The sequence below is a fragment of the Rutidosis leptorrhynchoides genome, chromosome 10 (genome assembly GCF_046630445.1).
Source record: "Rutidosis leptorrhynchoides isolate AG116_Rl617_1_P2 chromosome 10, CSIRO_AGI_Rlap_v1, whole genome shotgun sequence".
In the NCBI taxonomy this organism is placed as follows: Eukaryota; Viridiplantae; Streptophyta; class Magnoliopsida; order Asterales; family Asteraceae; genus Rutidosis; species Rutidosis leptorrhynchoides.
This window is the reverse complement of record NC_092342.1, coordinates 346675138-346699968: the sequence shown is the minus strand read 5'-3', so window position 1 is coordinate 346699968 and position 24831 is coordinate 346675138. Positions and strand designations below refer to the sequence as shown.

The 24831-nt window shown below is 33.0% G+C and overlaps 1 protein-coding gene across 1 annotated transcript; it reads left to right on the top strand.

The window, feature by feature from the left end:
- Positions 1–1276: 1276 nt before the first annotated feature.
- On the top strand, positions 1277–1693 carry LOC139871452 (uncharacterized). Its single transcript, XM_071859163.1, has one exon. The coding sequence runs from the start codon at positions 1277–1279 to the stop codon at positions 1691–1693; it is 417 nt and encodes a 138-aa protein (XP_071715264.1).
- The last annotated feature ends 23138 nt before the right edge of the window (positions 1694–24831 follow it).

The window sequence follows — 24831 nt, the reverse complement described above, 5'->3', positions numbered from 1 at the left end:
ATATATATATGTGTGTGTGTGTGTGTGTGTGTGTGTGTGTGTGTGTGTCCGTAGTATTTTGACAAGAAGTAACGTCGTTAGTTAAAAGTGCTTGTGAACTGTGAAGGTACCAAATTACCCGTGGGAGAATTCAATAGTTGTCAAAACAACCAAACTCCACCGCTCTACTCTAAATGAGTAAATTCCCAAATTACCCGAGGATATACTTATTTGATTTTCTTAAATTAATTTATACAAAAGATATATAAATAAATACAAATGTTTTCATTTTCAAATAATTAAAAATGAACGAGTGTTTTTATTCGGATATAAACCATCTAATAGAAGAGTTTTGCTGTTCAAAATTTTTTTATTGTCAATGAGGTTTTTAAAATATGTTTATTTCTCTATAGTTTATGTCTGGTTAACGATGCGTCGATGCGTTATATAATTATGAATTTTTTCAATGAGAACAAACAACTCTAGCTAAGGTGCGCAAAGAGTTCGGATTACTCGTTCTACCGGGTAGCTCGAATAGAGAATACCTTCTACCTTTTACTCTTTATAATTTGTACCGAATTGCCTAATGAAGCTCACCACCCGAGTTCAATTTCTGGTTGTGCCAAATTGTTCAAAACAGGAGTGTGACTAGAGGGTGCGCATAATGCGCAATTCACCCGGTATCAGGTCTCGCGCTCGGGTGACTTGATTACCCAAGATTTTACCTTCTATGAGGGAGCCAATATGTTCGTTCATAGGATAGTTTCCTCGATTACCAAAAAAAAAAACACTCTATTTCAATAATTTTAAATACGAAAAAGCGGAATGATGTCTTAAGGGGCAAACTAAACGCTTTTGAGTGGGATAGGAAATTGTGGAATCTTGACCAATTAAACGCTTCCAACGTCTCGAGTATTTTCAACGGCCTAAATCCATGTATAAAGATTTTTACATGATCTTCCATTTGGCAATGGGTTACGGGATATATCATTTGAAAGAAAGGTAACAACTATATTTTTGGAAAAGATCGGCTAAGCATTCCTTACCTTAAGTCTGAAATTCAAAACAAAAGCTTTGAGTGGATCTTGTGTCGATGAAAAATGAAAACCTCATCAGATTTAAAAAGAATATTTAACGGAGAGAAACATGTGTGTGTGAAAGAGAGTCTGAGAGGAGAGAGAAACATCTTTCAGTGAGATATGCACACGGGGTACGTACGAACGAGCAGAGATTTCACGACGAGGGTAATACTAGGGGTTCAGATTCAAGGTTTTTCGGGTATCGTTTGACATCATTCATGTTCTTCAACTTCTGTAATCATTGGAGCATCTCGGACCTCTGGCGGATCTTCAAACCCTTTGGTGATCTTAGGGACATCTATCTTGCCGGCAAAAGACTAAGAAGTGGTTATAAATTCGCGTTTGCCAGATTTCATGGGGTTGGAGATGTGAATAATCTCCTCCGGCAACTTGAAACTGTGAAGTTCGATGGGAGATCCATTAGGGTGTTCTTAGCTACAAACAGGAACCCTAACGGTGCCGGTATCACCCGTAACAATGGTGGCGAGAACAAGCTAAAGGTGAATTCTGTTTGGATGCCAAAAGCTGCTCCGATGGTGAAAGCAGGTCCTAGGGGTGACTTTCCGGATCTGAAGGAGGCATATGGGGTATCACGACAGAACCCAATTCCTGGCCTTCGCCATGATAGCAGTTAGAACAATCGTTTACCATCTAAGAAGCAAGACCTAAGAGAAAAACTAGCGGGAAATAGAAAAGATTGGAAGAACTCCAGGGAAGTCGAAAAGGTGAGGTTTATTGATGTAACTCGCAACCCTACATTCAATGATTTGGAGGACCATTTTCTCATTGGTGAATTGAAAAGCATCGGTATGTTAAATCTCATTACTACTATTGGTATGGTCAATGGTGATGAAGGGATCCATATCAAATATGTTGGTGGTCTACATGTTATGCTTGTGTGTGATAATCCGGCCATTGCAAAAAAACCTGCTGGATAGAAATAATTGTCCCATCAAGAAGTGTTTTGTTGATCTAAAGGTTTGGAATGGTGAATATTTCAATCCAGGTAGATTAGTGTGGGTTGACATTAAAGGGGTCCCATTCAAGTATTGGAATTCAGAAACGTTTAACTCGATTGCTAAATGGTGGGGGAATCCCATTGAATTCAAGAACTGAAACATCCTCCATGGCAAGCAAAATTTAATCTCTGGACAGGTCCTTCTACACAGTTGGGATGATGAACATATTAACGGCTTGGTAAAACTGGTTGCAGGTTCGATTTTTAAGTATGTAAATGTAGAGACCCGTCATAATCCATCCGGACGAAGTCCATATCGATTATAAACGATTCACAACAGTTGATTACATCGCGAGGTACTTGACCTCTATATGATACATTTTACAAACATTGCATTCGTTTTCGAAAAGACAATCTTTCATTACATCAAAAGTTGACGGCAGGTATACCACTTCATAATATATCTAACTATAATAGACTTAATAATAATCTTGATGAACGCGACGACTCGAATGCAACGTCTTTTGAAAGATGTCATGAATAACTCCAAATAATATCTCTAAAATGAGCAATGCACAGCGGAAGATTTCTTTTATACCTGAGAATAAACATGCTTTCAAGTGTCAACCAAAAGGTTGGTGAGTTCATTAGTTTAACATAAATAATCATTCCATAATTTTAATAGACCACAAGATTTCATATTTCCATTTCTCATAAACATACGTCCCATGCATAGAGACAAAAATATCATTCATATGGATTGAACACCTGGTAACCGACATTCACAATATGCATATAAGAATATCCCCATCATTCCGGGATCCTCCTTCGGACATGATATAAATTTCGAAGTACTAAAGCATCCGGTACTTTGGATGGGGTTTGTTAGGCCCAATAGATCTATCTTTAGAGTTCGCGTCAATTAGGGTGCCTGTTCCCTAATTCTTAGATTACCAGACTTAATAAAAAGGGGCATATTCGATTTCGATCATTCAACCATATAATGTAGTTTCGATTACTTGTGTCTATTTCGTAAAACATTTATAAAAATTTGCGCATGTATTCTCAGCCCAAAAGTATAAAGGGTAAAAAGGCAAATGAAACTCACACATATAAATATTTTAAAACAGTTAATAAAGCATTTGCATGTATTCTCAGCCCAAAAATGTAAAGAGTAAAAGGGATCAAATGAAACTCATGCTTTTAAATATTGTAAAATAGTTATTAAAACATTGCATGTATTCTCAGCCCAAAAATATATATAAAAAGGGAATAATGAAACTCACACATATAATTATTGTAAAACAGTTAATAAAGCATTTGCATGTATTCTCAGCCCAAAAATATAAAGAGTAAAAAGGGAGCAAATGAAACTCACGCTTTTAAATATTGTAAAATAGTTATTAAAACATTGCATGTATTCTCAGCCCAAAAGTATATATAAAAAGGGAATAATGAAACTCACACATTTAATTATTGTAAAACAGTTAATAAAGCATTTGCATGTATTCTCAGCCTAAAAATATAAAGAGTAAAAAGAGAGCAAATGAAACTCACAGTAATGTATTTTGTAGTAAAAATACATATGACGAAATTGAACAATGCAGGATTGGCCTCGGATTCACGAACCTATATCAATTATGTATATTAACACGTATAATAGCAATCAAATAATTTCATTTATTAATCTTATAATATTTATATATTAAGTGTTGTAGTTATGTGAAATTTATTATAAAACCTAATTAATACATATATTTTATGTATAATTTATATCTTAAATTATATGTTATCTATATTTATTTTATATATATATAATTAAAGTAATTAATATTTATACATATGATTATATATATATATATATATATATATATATATATATATATATATATATATATATATAATTAGTATTTTATCGCAACAATCATTCTCCCTTTTCCAACTTCCACCAGAGAGCTTTCTTCTACTTCGCCCTTGAGATTATTATGTTTTTAATTCTCCCGTGTATTTATGTTGCGATAAACATTGTTATACACGGTTCGTAATTTATGTGTTGTTATCGGACTTTATATTCTCCCTTAAATTTCAAAGCTCTATGCTTTTGTTTTCTCTTCCCGACTTCAAGTCAAGCGAATAATGGTCCAAAATTCGTATGGATTTTGAAATGAACATAGTTAATGTACTCAGAACGAAATCGAAATGGCACGATCTTGATTTGGCAAATTACCAGAATTTTCAAAAAAATAGATCTATCAAGAATATATTTTCTTTGCTATGTTCGGAGGTTAAGTAGAATGAAAGAGTTATGTAACATGGCACATGATGATGGTATGATCTACTGTGAACCATCATCACGTTTCATTAAAAACTCAGCATGACTTACTATAATATAATCACGTTGATCAAGTGTCATTATATTATACTAAATCATGCATCAGTTCCCAACATTACTTCAATACATTCATATTTTAGACTCGAAAGTTTACAGAGTATAGAAACTAACAGTTTCTATATGATGTAACACTGATAGTACGAAGAGATTAATGATTTCGGATAAGAATAATTATAAAAATATTCTTCAGAAATATAGAGGATATTTATAATGAAAGATACGATAATATCTTTGAATATCTAAGATCAGAGAATGATATAGACTATTGTCTGCAAGGGTTTAGAGTAACAAGCAAGATATTCCCTAAAGACTTCAGCAGAAATTGAATCATTTAGATTCTTTGAAGTCGAACTTATTCTTTGTGATTTGTCCACGGCTTTCTTCATAGTTTCGCATAATCTGCTTTTCGGTACAAAATTTTCTCTTGAATGTTTCCAATATAATGATACACAGGAAGCACGAAGAGGTATATAATTTCGGACTAGAATATTTTTGAAAATATCCTCAGAAATATCGAAGATATTGATGATGATATTTTGGAATTTTTAAGTTCGATGGTTGATGGAGAAAGATTTTCTGCAAGATTTTAACATGACTTCGGAGCAAGATATTCTCTAAAGATTTCAACGGATCTAGATTTATCTGGGTTCTATGAATTTAGGGTATGTTACTTGTATTTCTCCTTGGTTTCCTTTATGGTTAGCTCAATCCGCTTTCCAGTTCCAGCTTTTCTGAGCTTTTCCAACATACTAATCTTTATCATCAAACTTTTGATGATTATGGTCGTTTACGGTTATCTACAGTTTCTGCTGCTTCATTCAGCTTTTTCAACATTCAGAGTATTTATTTGTGACTGAATGCTTTTCAGCATTTCAGAATGAGATATCATAATTCTAAGAGATAAATGTCATATATATAACTGTTGATGTAGATATGTTGTGAGTTTTCAAAGTACTGATTGCTGATTCCCGGTAATTGTTATGGCAGTTCTCGTTATAAGATGCGGATGAGTATATGATAGGGTTTCAATAAATAAATATAATGATTTATCGGAGAGATTTAAGCCAAAAAGCAACGAGGTTGCTGGTACGTCTGCTGGTAATATGGTGGAATATAAAAGAATTCTCCGGTATTAAAAGGGTAATTGTATATATCAGGATTATAGTAAGGCTACTTCGAATGGAAGATTGAAGTTGACTTGCTGGAGCTGTGACAAAATTGGCAACTTTAAAAAGGGATCGCAAAGTTATTTTTGCTAATAAATGTCAAAGGTTCTGACGTGGCTACGTGTTAAACTTTTACTCAGTTGCCGAAAGTTTCTCAGGTGCATAACTATATGCATAAATCTTTCCTTCCGTAGATGAAGTGCAGTTGATTCATCCTATTGATTGAGGTGTTTTCAAGAATCATGAAAGGTTTGAATGCAGATTGTAATTGTCGAGATACAATGAGGTTTAAGATGAAATCAAGTGGCAAACTTGAAGAATTGTTTAGTTTCATATGTTATAATCAATATTTTAATTCATTTTAATTGTCCAATGTTGGTAGTCCTCAGTTGATAGTCCACAGTTAGCAATTCAATAATTCATATATAGTTTAATATATAATATTCGAATTAATTAATACGTATCGTGACCCGATATTTAAAGTGCGTAAAATAAATATAGAAATTAAATGACGATAAATAAAATTGTGAGAATGTAAATTGCGATAATTAAATTGCAATAAATAAAGTGTAATTAGTTAGCTGGGAACAATTAGCTCGGAACAGTTAGCGTGGATTCTCAACAAAATTTTTCATAGTTAATTTGTTTGTTTCTAACAAATTTTATTTTGTCAAATGTTTCCTTCATTATGCCACTTGATTTTTGATAAATCAAAATCCAAATATGAAATTGGATGGTTATGGTTATTCTGTGGTGAATCAGATTCGTATATCGGTGGATGTAAGTAGGATAATAAATGACCGTTGGATTAACTTCAAAGAATGTACAGTGTAACCTATTAATGTGAAATCTAAATATTCCTCGGGTATTACCTACCCGTTAAAATATTTTCACCATTAACAGTTTGTACGCAAGAATTTTTAATTACAATCTTTATGAAAATATATATACATATATATTTTCTTCAGATGTAATCATGGATTTAATAAGTCAATATGTTATTAAATTCATTTGATTTACCGTTTGAACAAGAATATATAATCTCTAAAACATTAAAGTTTACATAATCCTCATGTCGAAGGAAGATAAATTATGTAGAACATCATATAGAACAACGATTATACTCGAGGTACAGAATGAGATGTCGAAGCTGGTGATGCGGATGTTGTTGTTGGTGGTACTAATTCTGTTGGTTCTAAGGTTGGTGATGTGACTGGTGTTGGTGATACTGGTGGTGCTTGCAAACTGTGTACCGTGCTCTCTAAAGTTAACACTCGAGCTCGGAGTTCTTTAACTTCTTCTACTAACCCTGGATGGTTATCAGTGTGAGGTAGTGATTGGATATCTTCTCTAGTTCCGTTAATGGTAGTCTCAAGACGAAAAATTCTGGCAAAAAGAGTATAAACGGTGTTGCGAATAGGTTCGCCGGTGAGCGGGTCGAGTATTCCAAGGTTAGGTGGTAGATTCGATTCATGATATGGAGTACCTTCTTCCCTTCTCCATAGGGTGAGTATGTCGCGAACCCACCCCCATTTTCTCCAGTAATCACGGTAGTTGATTGGTTGGTGTGCTCCTCTCATGCTGTCTTCTGAGTCAGAGGAACTTGGTCGATTCGTAGAGGCCATCTTACGCGATCTGAAGAAAGGTTTTTGGTACAAAGAATTTAGTGACAGCAATTGATGGTTGAATGGTATTCTCAATGCATAAATTACATAGATATATATAGTACCAGGATCCCTTAAATTAAGGAGAAATTTACGAGAGATATCAGGCAAGGTCTACAGTAACAGATACGCTAAGATATGAATTGTCAGATACGCTAAGATATGAATTTATATATACACTATTCATGCAATCAATGCAGTAATATGTGTCTAGACTAGGAATGATAAGCAGGTAATTTTCTAAGGATGATAAGTAGATGATTTTTCGACAAAAATGATAAGCAAAACTTTAAATATGCAGACACGGTCGAAGTCCAGACTCACTAATGCCTCCTAACTACTTATCAGTTAGACACACTAATGCAGACCTGGTTCACTAAGACCTCTGCTCTGATACCAATTGTAGAGACCCGTCCTAATCCATCAGGACGAAGTCCATATCGATTATAAACGATTCACAACAGTTGATTACATCGCGAGGTACTTGACCTCTATATGATACATTTTACAAACATTGCATTCGTTTTCGAAAAGACAATCTTTCATTGCATCAAAATTTGACGGCAGATATACCACTTCATAATATATCTAACTATAATAGACTTAATAATAATCTTGATGAACGCGACGACTCGAATGCAACGTCTTTTGAAAGATATCATGAATGACTCTAAATAATATCTCTAAAATGAGCAATGCACAGCGGAAGATTTCTTTTATACCTGAGAATAAACATGCTTTCAAGTGTCAACCAAAAGGTTGGTTAGTTCATTAGTTTAACATAAATAATCATTCCATAATTTTAATAGACCACAAGATTTCATATTTCCATTTCTCATAAACATACGTCCCATGCATAGAGACAAAAATATCATTCATATAGATTGAACACCTGGTAACCGACATTCACAATATGCATATAAGAATATCCCCATCATTCCGGGATCCTCCTTCGAACATGATATAAATTTCGAAGTACTAAAGCATCCGGTACTTTGGATGGGGTTTGTTAGGCCCAATAGATCTATCTTTAGAGTTCGCGTCAATTAGGGTGTCTGTTCCCTAATTCTTAGATTACCAGACTTAATAAAAAGGGGCATATTCGATTTCGATCATTCAACCATATAATGTAGTTTCGATTACTTGTGTCTATTTCGTAAAACATTTATAAAAATTTGCGCATGTATTCTCAGCCCAAAAGTATAAAGGGTAAAAAGGCAAATGAAACTCACACATATAAATATTTTAAAACAGTTAATAAAGCATTTGCATGTATTCTCAGCCCTAAAACGTAAAGAGTAAAAGGGATCAAATGAAACTCACGCTTTTAAATATTGTAAAATAGTTATTAAAACATTGCATGTATTCTCAGCCCAAAAATATATATAAAAAGGGAATAATGAAACTCACACATATAATTATTGTAAAACAGTTAATAAAGCATTTGCATGTATTTTCAGCCCAAAAATATAAAGAGTAAAAAGGGAGCAAATGAAACTCACGATTTTAAATATTGTAAAATAGTTATTAAAACATTGCATGTATTCTCAGCCCAAAAATATATATAAAAAGGGAATAATGAAACTCACACATATAATTATTGTAAAACAGTTAATAAAGCATTTGCATGTATTCTCAGCCCAAAAATATAAAGAGTAAAAAGGGAGCAAATGAAACTCACAATAATGTATTTTGTAGTAAAAATACATATGACGAAATTGAACAATGCAGGGTTGGCCTCGAATTCACGAACCTATATCAATTATGTATATTAACACGTATAATAGCAATCAAATAATTTCATTTATTAATCTTATAATATTTATATATTAAGTGTTGTAGTTATGTGAAATTTATTATAAAACCTAATTAATACATATATTTTATGTATAATTTATATCTTAAATTATATGTTATCTATATTTATTTTATATATATATAATTAAAGTAATTAATATTTATACATATGATTATATATATATATATAAAATTAGTATTTTATCAAAAATCAATAATTTATCATAAAATATGTTCAATATATAATTATATGCAGTATTAATATGAGTATACTTTTATGTACATAATATTTATTTGTTATGAAAATGATGATAATGATAGTAATAATAATAATGATAGTACTAATAATATCCTTAATGATAATGCTAATAATATTACTTAATGATTTTGCTAGTTCTAGTAATGATAATACTTATAATTTATTTTAATGTTATTAATAAAAATCATGTTACTAGTATTATTAATAATATTAAGTAATTTTAATTATGTTAACAACAACAACAATAATAATAATGATAATGATAAGTAAAACTACCTCAAAAAAATGTTCCAAAAACATTGCCTATGCCCAGACTCGAACCCGAAACCTTTTTGTGACGACTCCGTCAAAACACTTAACGGCTCCGTCACTTGGTCCCACAGCTTGATCGAAACTCTATATGAATTTAATAAAACAACCTTGCATTCTTTATTTAAAAATGATTTCCTATAAAGGAAATCTACTAAAATGTATAAGTTTAGAAAAACTATACAATAATACTTTAACCAAAAGTTGGCCAAAACAAAGTCAACAAACAACCACTATTTAATGTAACAAAATAGAATGCAAGTTAATGTTTAACAAAAGCTGCCATCATAAATATGCAGACTCTCTAAGCACAGCGAAAGCAATCAATCATGAACCTGAGAATAAAACATGCGAGTAACTGTCAACAAAAATGTTGAGTGAATTATAGGTTTAATATTGCAAACAATATTTAATTTAAACAATAAAAATTTATGTTTGAAAACATAAAGTCCTTTTTAAACCACCAAATTATATGCTAGAAAACATATAATAAAACATTATTCCATTTTCCGTGAGCCACCTGGTAACCACTTAACCCTTTATTTACCCTTGCCAAACATAATAAATAATATACACCGAACAAGTGTATCTACAACAAAATACGAAGTACTAAACATTCCGATAACAAATTGCTAGCGCGACTAGCTCGAAATGGGGTTGTCAAACCCGATAGATCTATCCATAGGATTCGCGTTCACCAGTAGAAACCAGTGATTACAGTTACCAGACTAGGGAATATTTTTGTTCAACTCACAATGAATAATTTAAACCAACTTTCACTTGTGTCCAGAATATAAAATAAATTGCATGTATTCTCATCCCAAAAGATTTAAAATATAAAAATGGGACTATAACTCGCCTTATTAGCAAACGAAGTAACCACACAATTATGCGAACAGCAAATGAAGTAAAGTGATCATGAATGATCACAACGCCGACCTATAAATAAAGCAGGTCGATATAAATAACTAACTTAGGTCAAGTCTTAGTATGATAGCTATTGTACATGTTGCAAGTAGACATAGAACAATACTCAACATGCATCGGTTTGATCGGAACAGCGTACGGACACACACTTTCTATTTTTAGAAAGTTTCTATTTTTAGCAGGTTTCCATTTTTGGAAAGTTTCTATTTTAGGAAAGTTTCTATTCTTGGAAAGTTTATATTTTTGGAAAGTTTCTATTTTTGGAAAGTTTCCAAATTTAGAAAGTTTCTATTTTTAGAAAGTTTTAAGTTAGGAAAGTTTCCTTATTTAGAAAGTCAACAGAAGTCAACTGAAAGTCAAAGTCAACCGAAAGTCAACTCAAAAGTCAACCTTGGTCAAACATAGTCAACATTAATTTTAAAAGTGCATGTTATAATAATAAAATAAGCTATAATGTTTATTAAAGTTAAAAGTGTATAATTAAGTCATAACATAAGTTTAATAAAATTAAAATGAATTACTAAAGTTAACATAAGTTGAAATGATATAATTAATATAACATAAGTATTTAATTAATTAATTAAATATTAGTCATAATATAAGTATTATTAATTAATAATAAATTTTAATTCATACCATAAGTATTAATAATGAATTATTAATCATATCATAAGTTTCTAATTAAAATTATTAAATCATAAGTATTTAATAATAAAATCATAATTAAATAAAACTATGTCTTATAATAATTAAATAATTATTTAATCTTTATTATAAGTCTTAAAATAATATTCTCATAAAATGAATTTAATACTTATCATAAGTATTTTTCATTAATAATAAAAGTATTATTAATCACAAGTTTAATTAAAATGTTAATTAAATCATAAGTATTAATTAAATGATATAATAAATATATATCATAAGTCTTAAATAATAATAATAATTACTTTTTATATCATAAGTAATTAAATGATAATGAAATCCATTATTTATATCATAAGTTTAATAATAAATCCCAAGTTTTAAATCAAAAGTTCATCGGGTCGTATCCTGAGCCCCGGGTGTCGGTTTTCGGCGAGCCTTACATTTATCTCCGCCTAAGCAAACCACCCGACACTTTGGTACACTCAAGAACATACCATGAACAGCCCACAAGTCGTGATATACAGCCAATACACTACTTGGAACTTCAATTCAATCAAAAACGTGTTTTAGACGTAACGGGTGATACGTGGCTCGGATTGAGATGACCCGAACATGAAAGTTCGCCCCACCATCAGTCCTAACACACTAACACACCCTAAAGTCACCAAATATGGTCACAAAGTCGGACCAAACCTGGTTCATACCAAAATCACATTTCAATCTTAACAAAATACCACTTTGCTCGTATCTAGGGCTCCGGGAATCGAAACGACATGAATCCGGAGTCTAAAATTAATGTCTTGATGAGAGAAACTCATTTATATACTTTATTTTATGATCAACATCAGTTACAATATCAGAAACACACGAAAAAGCTGCTGTCCCAATTTTATCAAACCGAAAAAATATGCAATCGAGCAATTCTACGCATACAATCAACAATACAATAACATATTATCATCATACTATCAATATAACATGTAAAAACAGAAAAATAATTGAAAAATTGAAAATCTAGGGTTAGGGTTTATACCCTAATCAACAATCAAGTAATATGAACGCGTAGAGATCTTTGTGTAGAATCCGAATATGTGAATGATTTCTTGATCCAAGTATTATTTGATGAAGATGATGATGGATTATGGTGGTGGTGGTGACGGCTAGGGCGGGAGAAGAGGAGAGAGCACCAAATGAATTTTAGGGTTGATAAAATTAGGAATAAAATGTGAAAATGAGGAGAATTGCAAAAATGAAAGGGGTATACCCCCTCCCCATGTGGTGTCCATCCAAAATCAATGGGGTGGGCCCCATTTCTGGGCCAAATTGATGCTAAGATAAATTGCTTGTGGCCCGGATGCCCGAACGAAGCCCTAAACGCGAAAACACCGCTACGCGATTGATTTTTCGGAGAGATAACAAATACGCGACGAATAAAATATATAAACACTATATATGATCATATGACATTAAAATATCATATTTAAAATAATTAGGACTTAAAAATCCTAAAAGCTCGACCGTTGGTTTGAAAACCGAAAAGATTCGCCGGATAGAAATCCGCGACACGTAGAAACGTACAATTAAAGATATGAATACAAATATTCATATAACACATAATAATTAATATATTATTACAAAGATAATAATATAGGTCATAGAAATGACGTGGCACGAATAATAGTTAACGGTCGTTAAATAATTAATGGTAAAAGATAACGGAAAAAGTCGGGTCGTGACAGTACCTTCCCGTTACGGAAATTTCGTCCCGAAATTTAAGCAGGTGCAGGGGTTGACTCAACATTTGGGAACAAATGCGGGTACTTCTGCCTCATCTAATCTTCACGCTCCCAAGTGAACTCGGGACCGATTCGTTCCATCTAACTCGAACAATAGGAATTCTACTCTGTTTAAGAGTCTTAACCTTTCGATCCATAATTTCAACAGGTTCCTTAAAAGAAAAAGTAGTTTCTTATCAACATGAAGTCCCTCCATAGGAATGGTTTCCTCGGCCTCGGCCAAACACTTCTTTAAATTCGATACATGAAAAACATCGTGAACAGCACTGAGTTCTTGTGGCAATTTCAAACGATAAGCCACGGGTCCAACTCTCTCAATAATTTCAAAAGGTCCAACAAATCGAGGATTCAACTTTCCCCCTTTTACCAAAACGTATCACGCCCTTCCAAGGCAATACCTTCAACATAACACGATCACCGACCTGAAATTCAATATCGTTCCTTCTCTTATTGGCATAGCTCTTTTGCCGACTTCTGACGGTTCTCAATCGTTCCTTAATCTGTACGATCTTCTCGGTAGTCTCATGAATAATGTCTGGACCTGTGAGTTGAGCATCCCCAACCTCATTCCAACAGACAGGAGACCTACACTTTCTACCATACAGAGCTTCAAACGGTGCGGCTTTAATACTTGCATGATAGCTGTTGTTATAAGAAAGCTTAGCCAACGACAAGTATCTATCCCTACAATTACCAAAATCAATTACGCACGCCCTCAACATGCCTTCTAACGTTTGGATGGTCCTTTAATTCTGACCGTCCGACGGTGGATGATAAGCGGTGCTCATATCCAATTTAGTTCCCAAAGCTTCTTGTAAAGACTGCCAAAACCTTGCCGTAAATCGACTGTCTTGATCCGAAATAATAGATACGGGAACACCATGCCTCAAAACAATTTCCTTCAATTATAAAAGGGTAAGCTTCTCCCTCGAATCAGCTTCCTTAATCGGTAAGAAATGAGCTGATTTTGTGAGTCGGTCACAATCACCCAAATGGCGTCGTAACCACCCACAACTCACAATAACTTCGTAATAAAATCCATTGTAATACCTTCCCACTTCCACTCGGGAATCTCAGGTTGCACCAAAAGTCCAGACGGTTTCTAATGTTCAGCCTTAACCTTAGCACAGGTCAAACAGTTAACCACATACGTAGCCATATCAGCTTTCAAATTAGGCCACCAATACAGCTCCTTAAGATCATGATACATCTTTCCTGAACCAGGATGAATAGAGTACCCATACTTATGAGCCTCATCTAAAACAAGTTTCGTAGATCACCAAACTTCGGAACCCAAAGGCATCCCGCAAAAATTCCGAGTGCCATCGGTTCGTACCTCAAACTGTCTACTTAGGCCTTTGACCTTCCCGTTACGAAATTTTCCTCCTTCAAGGCTTCTTGTTGAGCTGTAAGAATCTGCCTTGCGAGGTTTGTTCATATGGTCATATTCAAGGCCCTAAACTTACGAGGTTCAACTCTCTCTTTTCGACTCAAAGCATCGGCTACAACATTGGCCTTTCCAGGATGATATAGAAGTTCAAAATCATAATCGTTCAACGTCTCAACCCATCTTCGCTGTCTCATATTTAGCTGTTTTTGATCAAGAATATGTTGAAGACTTTTGTGATCAGTGTACACTGCACATTTGACCCCATATAAGTAATGTCTCCAATTCTTGAGTGCGAATATAACAACTCCCAATTCTAAATCATGGGTTGTATAATTCTGCTCGTGGATCTTCAACTGACATGACGCATATGCAATAACCTTCTTTCATTGCATCAAAACACACCCAAAGCCTTGACGCGAAGTATCACAATAAACAACAAAATCATAATTACCCTTAGGTAGTGACAATATTGGAGCGGTAGTCAACTTCTTCTTCAAAATTTGAGAAGCAGTCTCTTGTTCATCCTTCCACTCATACTTCTCCCCCTTATGCGTTAAAGCAGTCAGAGGTGTCGCTATACGAGAGAAATCTTGAATGAACCTTCTATAATATCCTACCAATCCTAGAAACTGACGGATCTGAGTAGGAGTTTTCGGAGTTTCCCACTTTTCGATCGCCTCAATCTTAGCAGGATCAACTTGTATTCCCTGTTTACTAACAATGTGACCAAGGAATTGAACTTCTCTTAACCAGAAAGCACACTTAGAGAACTTAGCGTACAACTCTTCTTTTCTCAATATATCAAGCACTAACTTCAAGTGTTCTTCGTGCTCTTCATCACTCTTAGAATAAATAAGGATGTCGTCAATGAAAACAATAACGAACTTGTCTAAATAAGGTCTGCACACATGGTTCATGAGGTCCATGAACACAGCAGATGCATTTGTCAATCCGAACAGCATAACAAGAAACTCAAAGTGACCGTAACGGGTGCGAAAAGCAGTTTTCGAAACATCAGATTCTTTAACACGCAACTGATGATAACCGGAACGAAGATCGATTTCAGAATAAACGGACAAACCTTGAAGTTGATCAAACAGATCATCAATTCTCAGAAGAGGGTAACGGTTCTTAACTGTAAGCTTGTTCAACTCGCGATAATCACTATACCATCGGAACGAACCACCCTTCTTCTTAACAAACAAAACAGGAGCTCCCCAAGGGGACGAACTGGGATGAATGAAATGTAGTTGCAACAATGAGGGAAGAAATATATGAAGTAGTCACTTCGGTGGCATAGATATTTAAGGCAATTCTCTCGAAGGAGATAACGAGGATCATGGACTTCAAAGTAAATTTTGATTACATTTCCGAAAGGAAGACGTACGAAAGGTGTGATATTTCAACGAGAGTGAACTTCCTTGTACAATGAGCGAGGCAATCTAGGATTCATCCATATTCTTAAATTTATGTGCGGATGAAAAGAACGCAAATCATGGGTTATAAAGAATGGCCGACTCCAGGTTAGATAAATCTCCAAAAATAATTTCGTGCACCCTAAAGTATCGAATCCTAGGATTGATGTTTACGAGGGTGTTGCGGTTGACAGCGAAAATTGAGAGTAGAAACTCCTCAAACGGTCTAGTGTAATATATATCCATGATACCCATTATAACAACAGTTGGGGTAGAAACCCACCTAGCGCCTTTTCTACAATAAGGTGACCATCGAGGGTACCCCAGAAAATTGATTTATCGGTCCGCGTTTCGGCCATGTCCAACCATAAGAGATAAAATCTAATGAGCGCAAAGACTCTCCAACAAATTTACAAAGCCGGACCCCAAAGTGGTGTATGAGTTTCTATCAATGAACTTAATGGTAAGTTTCATCCTTAAACGGAGGATGAGGAGAACTGTGATCCAAACACTCGGTAGAGTAATGCGAAAATTCTAATGTAATCAATCAAAGGAGTTTTAAAAAAGCTTGAAACGTCTGATGTAACCCCATAAATGGAACGAAGCTCTTAGTAAATTTAGAAGTATGTACAACGTGTACCATTTTACATAAATCAATTTGAGTTAACTAAACAACTCAACAAGAGTGGTTTTTAAAATAATTTTGAAGGTATAATTTAGTGTATAATAGCCAAAATAGGTAAGGGTAAATTAGTCCATTTGAATTCATACGTACATATATGATTTTATAAATAGTATACATGACAAAATATTTCATTACTTCTATTCGCCCATAAATCTCGTGAGAACCGCCCAATTGCACAAATGTGTAAAAATTTTAATGAAAAGCAGGGTATCCGCATTACAGAGGTTACGAGTTGAAGTAAGATCGTTAAAGCTCGGGTGATGGACTTGAATCGTCTTGCGAAATCTAATCAATAAATGCTACGAGGTCATGAAAACCAATGAGTTAAATATTGTTTTGACTATTATCAGGACATAAGTCCTTGGGCCAAAACTCTTCACGTGCGAAGCTGTCACTAACAAACGAGTTATGAATGATAAAACATAGGGTAAGTAGTTCGGTTAAGACGAGTCTCTCGTATATCAACAAATAAGATAATGAGTATCTTCCTTACTCATGTAACAACGTTAGAATTTCCGAATGAGTGGTGTATAAATTTTCTCTGACTCGCTTTCTATTCCTCATGTCACAATATTGGGACTTTTTATGAATTAACGTAATATAATCACGTTGGCCTGGCGCCATTATATTTCACTAACTCATAGTTCCATTCCAATATCACTACAGAAGGTCAGGATACGTGGTCAACCTCGAATTTCAACACAATTTCCCTAAAACAATTTCTTAACAATGTGCTAAGGATAGCACAAGAGACAAAGACATCGAAAGTAATGAATAGGAGTAATGGTGACATGAAAATGTCTTCGAAGTACCAAGAATCTCTAAAAGTCAAGGATGACATTTTTCGGTTCAAAAACCAAAGCACATAGGCACAACGGCACAATGGCATGTAATGTAACAAAAATGTTATATACCCAAACACAATAGCTGACATTGAAATGCCGAGCCTTTAGAAGTCAAGAATGACATCTCGCGTAATATAACTCAAACGTTATATACATAACCATAATAGATGACATAGAAATGCCGAGAATTTTAGAACACCTAATGTAACTCAAATGTTATATCAATAAACACAAATTATGATATAGAAATGTCGAGAATTTCAGAAGTCAAGAATGTCACCCCCCTCCCCTCGGTTTCACTAACCGAGGTGTTCCCATAAAAGATGAACTCGCATGAGTCGGAGAATACGTTTAAATCGGAATGGGAGTTCCTCCCGGATTCAGAACATAATAGAAATGTATGTATGATAACAATATACATACCAATACGATACAAATAATCACATATAGTAATATATAATAGGCCGGGCTGTAGACTAGACTCACTAATGCACCCTATTGACTCGGGTAACGACATCAATGCAGCCTAATTCCCTACAACCTGAGCTCTGATACCAACTGTGCCGACTCCGTCAAAACACTTAACGGCTCCGTCACTTGGTCCCTCAGCTTGATCGAAACTCTATATGAATTTAATAAAACAACCTTGCATTCTTTATTTAAAAATGATTTCCTATAAAGGAAATCTACTAAAATGTATAAGTTTAGAAAAACTATACAATAATACTTTAACCAAAAGTTGACCAAAACAAAGTCAACAAACAACCACTATTTAATGTAACAAAATAGAATGCAAGTTAATATTTAACAAAAGCTGCCATCATAAATATGCAGACTCTCTAAGCACAGCGGAAGCAATCAATCATGAACCTGAGAATAAAACATGCGAGTAACTGTCAACAAAAATGTTGAGTGAATTATAGGTTTAATATTGCAAACAATATTTAATTTAAACAATAAAAATTTATGTTTGAAAACATAAAAGTCCTTCTTAAACCACCAAATTATATGCTAGAAAACATATAATAAAACATTATTCCATTTTCCGTGAGCCACCTGGTAACCACTTAACCCTTTATTTACCCTTGCCAAACACAATAAATAATATACACCGAACAAGTGTATCTACAACAAAATACGAAGTACTAAACATTCCGATAACAAATTGCTAGCGCGACTAGCTCGAAATGGGGTTGTCAAACCCGATAGATCTATCCATAGGATTCGCGTTCACCAGTAGAAACCAGTGATTACAGTTACCAGACTAGGGAATATTTTTTTTCAACTCACAATGAATAATTTAAACCAACTTTCACTTGTGTCCAGAATATAAAATAAATTGCATGTATTCTCATCCCAAAAGATTTAAAATATAAAAATGGGACTATAACTCACCTTATTAGCAAACGAAGTAACCACACAATTATGCGAACAGCAAATGAAGTAAAGTGATCATGAATGATCAAAACGCCGACCTATAAATAAAGCAGGTCGATATAAATAACTAACTTAGGTCAAGTCTTAGTATGATAGCTATTGTACATGTTGCAAGTAGACATAGAACAATACTCAACATGCATCGGTTTGATCGGAACAGCGTACGGACACACACTTTCTATTTTTAGAAAGTTTCTATTTTTAGCAGGTTTCCATTTTTGGAAAGTTTCTATTTTAGGAAAGTTTCTATTCTTGGAAAGTTTATATTTTTGGAAAGTTTATATTTTTGGAAAGTTTCCAAATTTAGAAAGTTTCTATTTTTAGAAAGTTTTAAGTTAGGAAAGTTTCCTTATTTAGAAAGTCAACAGAAGTCAACTGAAAGTCAAAGTCAACCGAAAGTCAACTCAAAAGTCAACCTTGGTCAAACATAGTCAACATTAATTTTAAAAGTGCATGTTATAATAATAATATAAACTATAATGTTTATTAAAGTTAAAAGTGTATAATTAAGTCATAACATAAGTTTAATAAAATTAAAATGAATTACTAAAGTTAACATAAGTTGAAATGATATAATTAATATAACATAAGTATTTAATTAATTAATTAAATATTAGTCATAATATAAGTATTATTAATTAATAATAAATTTTAATTCATACCATAAGTATTAATAATGAATTATTAATCATATCATAAGTTTCTAATTAAAATTATTAAATCATAAGTATTTAATAATTAAATCATAATTAAATAAAACTATGTCTTATAATAATTAAATAATTATTTAATATTTATTATAAGTCTTAAAATAATATTCTCATAAAATGAATTTAATACTTATCATAAGTATTTTTCATTAATAATAAAAGTATTATTAATCACAAGTTTAATTAAAATGTTAATTAAATCATAAGTATTAATTAAATGATATAATAAATATATATCATAAGTCTTAAATAATAATAATAATTACTTTTTATATCATAAGTAATTAAATGATAATGAAATCCATTATTTATATCATAAGTTTAATAATAAATCCCAAGTTTTAAATCAAAAGTTCATCGGGTCGTATCCTGAGCCCCGGGTGTCGGTTTTCGGCGAGCCTTACATTTATCTCCGCCTAAGCAAACCACCCGACACTTTGGTACACTCAAGAACATACCATGAACAGCCCACAAGTCGTGATATACAGCCAATACACTACTTGGAACTTCAATTCAATCAAAAACGTGTTTTAGACGTAACGGGTGATACGTGGCTCGGATTGAGATGACCCGAACATGAAAGTTCGCCCCACCATCAGTCCTAACACACTAACACACCCTAAAGTCACCAAATATGGTCACAAAGTCGGACCAAACCTGGTTCATACCAAAATCACATTTCAATCTTAACAAAATACCACTTTGCTCGTATCTAGGGCTCCGGGAATCGAAACGACATGAATCCGGAGTCTAAAATTAATGTCTTGATGAGAGGAACTCATTTATATACTTTATTTTATGATCAAAATCAGTTACAATATCAGAAACACACGAAAAAGCTGCTGTCCCAATTTTATCAAACCGAAAAAATATGCAATCGAGCAATTCTACGCATACAATCAACAATACAATAACATATTATCATCATACTATCAATATAACATGTAAAAACAGAAAAATAATTGAAAAATTGAAAATCTAGGGTTAGGGTTTATACCCTAATCAACAATCAAGTAATATGAACGCGTAGAGATCTTTGTGTAGAATCCGAATATGTGAATGATTTCTTGATCCAAGTATTATTTGATGAAGATGATGATGGATTATGGTGGTGGTGGTGACGGCTAGGGAGGGAGAAGAGGAGAGAGCACCAAATGAATTTTAGGGTTGATAAAATTAGGAATAAAATGTGAAAATGAGGAGAATTGCAAAAATGAAAGGGGTATACCCCCTCCCCATGTGGTGTCCGTCCAAAATCAATGGGGTGGGCCCCATTTCTGGGCCAAATTGATGCTAAGATAAATTGCTTGTGGCCCGGATGCCCGAACGAAGCCCTAAACGCGAAAACACCGCTACGCGATTGATTTTTCGGAGAGATAACAAATACGCGACGAATAAAATATATAAACACTATATATGATCATATGACATTAAAATATCATATTTAAAATAATTAGGACTTAAAAATCCCAAAAGCTCGACCGTTGGTTTGAAAACCGAAAATATTCGCCGGATAGAAATCCGCGACACGTAGAAACGTACAATTAAAGATATGAATACAAATATTCATATAACACATAATAATTAATATATTATTACAAAGATAATAATATAGGTCATAGAAATGACGTGGCACGAATAACAGTTAACGGTCGTTAAATAATTAACGGTAAAAGATAACGGAAAAAGTCGGGTCGTGACACTTTTGATTACACACAACCCTCTCAAACCATTTATCCAGTTTCGTATTTCTGCTTAAACTTCCCCACAAATTTATTTAACCCGTAATTAATGTTATTTTTCCAAAGCCCAATTAATATTACGGCCCGAGAAGATAATCATAACATTGTTATGATTCAATACTAGGACTTCGGCCTATCTGTATTCTAACCCAACCGAACATGACATGGCCATCTCCAAGTGTTGTTTCGGTTCAATAGGAAACAAAGACAGCAAATCACGTTTGATGTAATCAAACAGTAGCATCCATATACATTGATATCTTTGTTTTATAACTTTATCACTACTTTTATCAAGTGGGATTCATCTATCATGTACATGTCAGTCAGAAAGATAAAGTAGCGAATTTTTAAATATCATATATCCTTATCCCACTATGGACTCAAGTGGGGTTATTTTAGTCGGCCAAGAAGAGATTTAAAAGAACGTACATGCGTGAGTGTGTGGGGTTAAGACTGAATATCATTCTATATAAGTATCCCACGTTCTCAATTATCATACCTAGTAGGGCTATTTTTGGGTGTTTTCGACATCAACTGAAATGGTAAAACAAGATAGTAGTAATAGCGTAATGTTTGGTTGATCATTATTAGAAAAGAAACAGAAGTAATCAAACGGGTTTGGCAAGGTGGTCCTGGGGGTGAGCAATAAACCAAAGAAGAAAAGTGTATTGAGGTGGTGTCGATTTTGTGGTGATCATTGATGATGGTATTCTATGGTGGTGAGAGTGATGGTAGCCGTAGGTGGTGGTTGAAGGAAGGTGAAGGTTGAACGGAGATGGTGGTTATTTTGAGGAAGAGAGGCAAATGGTGGCGTCTGTAAAAGGTGATGGTGGTTCTAGGATCGTGAATAGAGTGGAGATTTCATGGTGAACACAAGAAGAGGGTATATGATGGTGGTAACCGAATGGTGATCAAACGAAAGTGAGTTTCGAGTTTAGTTGTCGTCTTGTCGATCAATAACAGAAACTTAGATAGTGAAGATATCAATTAGCAAAAAGGGAAACAAAATACAACGATGGTTGCTATTTAATTCGAAGCAGGAGAAGTAGAAGAGAAAACTAATTAAGTTTGGGTTCTTGGCTCACAATATGGTGTTCAATTGGGGAAGGGTATACATATAGATATGTGATGGTGATACAAGTGGTGATTTGTATTGGATTTTGAGATTGGGGTCAAATTAAATACAGTAAGAAAGAAACATGTAACTGATTTTGTATATATCTGCTTTTGTTTTCGAATATTAGTACAGAGTTGGAGACAAAAATCAAGAACGAGGATTGTGATGTGTAAAAATTTCTGTACGAAGATATCAATTAGAAGAAAATCAAATAAAGTTAGAAAGTGACCAAAACTGATTCTTGTTTGCGTCTGTTTAAATGGAATCAAAGTGTACTGGATTGTAGACAGAAAACAAGAATTGATACAGGATTGATGGTGATATGAAACTGACTTATACGCTTTATTCTTTGAATCATAGTTTACATAATAAATTATTAATATTCTAGTAATAATAATAGTAATTATATTAATAATAATAATTAGTGATCATATTATTTATACTAATAAAAATAATATATTTTCTTATAATAATTATAATACTAATAATTTATAGTAATAATAATGTAAACTTTTAATAATTATAAATCACAATAATAATAATAATAATAATAATAATAATAATAATAATAATAATAATAATAATAATAATAATAATAATAATAATAATAATTGATCAACCATCACTTAAAATTAAAATCTTACTACTAATTATAATGATATAACAAATTAGATGTATCAAATCTATATATTAGATTAACTAGTAAAATACTAATATTAACATTAATACTAATATTAATAATGAAAGTAAATATTAATAATATTAATATAACATTTATATTTTAACTTGTAATTGAATATATTAATATTACAATTTATTAATCAGTTAATATTTACTACTTATATATAACAACATATATTATATATTTATTATTTATTTATTATTTATTCCTTACAATATAATTATAATTATTTATAGGAATCATATATATTTATATTTATTTACACACAATTGTTCGTGAATCGTCGAGCACGGTCAAAGGTAATTTATTTCATGAATATAGATTTCAAAACTTTCGCGACTCAATATTACAGATTTTGCTTATCGTGTCGGAAACATATAAAGATTAAGTTTAAATGTGATGACCCGAAAAATTTCGACTTATTTAAACCAATTCTCTATACGATTTATTATTTTGACACGTTAAACAAAGTCTGTTAGATTGAGTCTCAAAAATTTTAGAACTGTTTCATATATACAATTACCGTTGACTACTCTCGACGATTCATGAACAATTATATGTATGTATATATATATGTACAAGTAAAAACGACTTTCCTACAGTAAAACACTATTTGCTACAGTGAAACACTATTTGCTACAATGAAACCGTATTTTGCTACAGTGCTACAGTGAAAACGACTTTGCTACAGTAAACACTATTTGCTACAGTAAACACTATTTGCTACAGTAAAATCCTATTTAATGTCGACGAACTAGCAAACAAAACGGGAAAGGCGGCCATGCGATCGCATGGCAAAAACACTGAAAACTCATGCGATCGCATGAGCTACACTAAATCGTAAAGTACTATAAATACGCAGTTTGTTCGACGATGATTTTTCACACATAATTATCTCTCAATATTAATATTTATATTATAATTATAATTTTAAATTTAAGTTTAATAATAATAAGATATATACGAGGGTGTTTTTAATTCGGGTTTCAAACCGCTTTAAGCTAAGGAAATATTGGGTATTGTTCGGGGTATTGTTCTTGAATCCAAGGCCAATCATACGATCGTCTACCATCATTACGTCTACGAAATTTGCCTACAATATTGAGTCTCAATATTGAACTGTGAGTTTATAGTCTCCCTTTTTAAATACTTTAAATATTTTTGGGCTGAGAATACATGCAATTTATTTTAAACGCAATAAGACACAAGTACATACTAAATTCTACACTGAGTTAAACCGAAAATCCCTTAGCTTTGGTAACTAGTAGCTGCCAGTACATAGGATATGGACTGGTGGGCGCGAATAATTGTATATGGATCCATAGGGCTTGACATCCCCGTCCGAGCTAGAGCGCTAGCCTTTTAACGGACGTATTTTATTTGAGTTTAAGACACGTTGGTTTACGTGTATTAAAACGAATGGGGTAATTATCACTATAGCGTTAAGTTTAGTTACCAGGGTGCTCTGTTATGTAGAATCTATTGATAAACTTTTGATGAAATCTTGTGGTCTATCTTTATATATGTTTATGACTCGAGCAATTAAACCTATAACTCACCAACATTCGTGTTGACTTTTTAGCATGTTTTATTCTCAGGTCCTTAGAATGCTTCCGCTGTGATGTGCTTATTGCCTGCATGGAGTCTCTCATGCTTTGTACAAAGTTTATTGCATTCAAAATAAAACTGTGTTGTGTAATAAATAACTGGACTGTGATGTCAACCTGTAAATTAAAGACTTATGTATTTCGGGGTTTTGCTTATACCTAAGCACTCGCCCACAGGTTTATAACTTTCTATGTTTAGAAAGTCACTTATTTTAATGAATGCAATA

Bases quoted from the DNA above. Each gene is read 5' to 3' on its own strand.
- LOC139871452 (XM_071859163.1), top strand. From the start codon at position 1,277: ATGTTCTTCAACTTCTGTAATCATTGGAGCATCTCGGACCTCTGGCGG.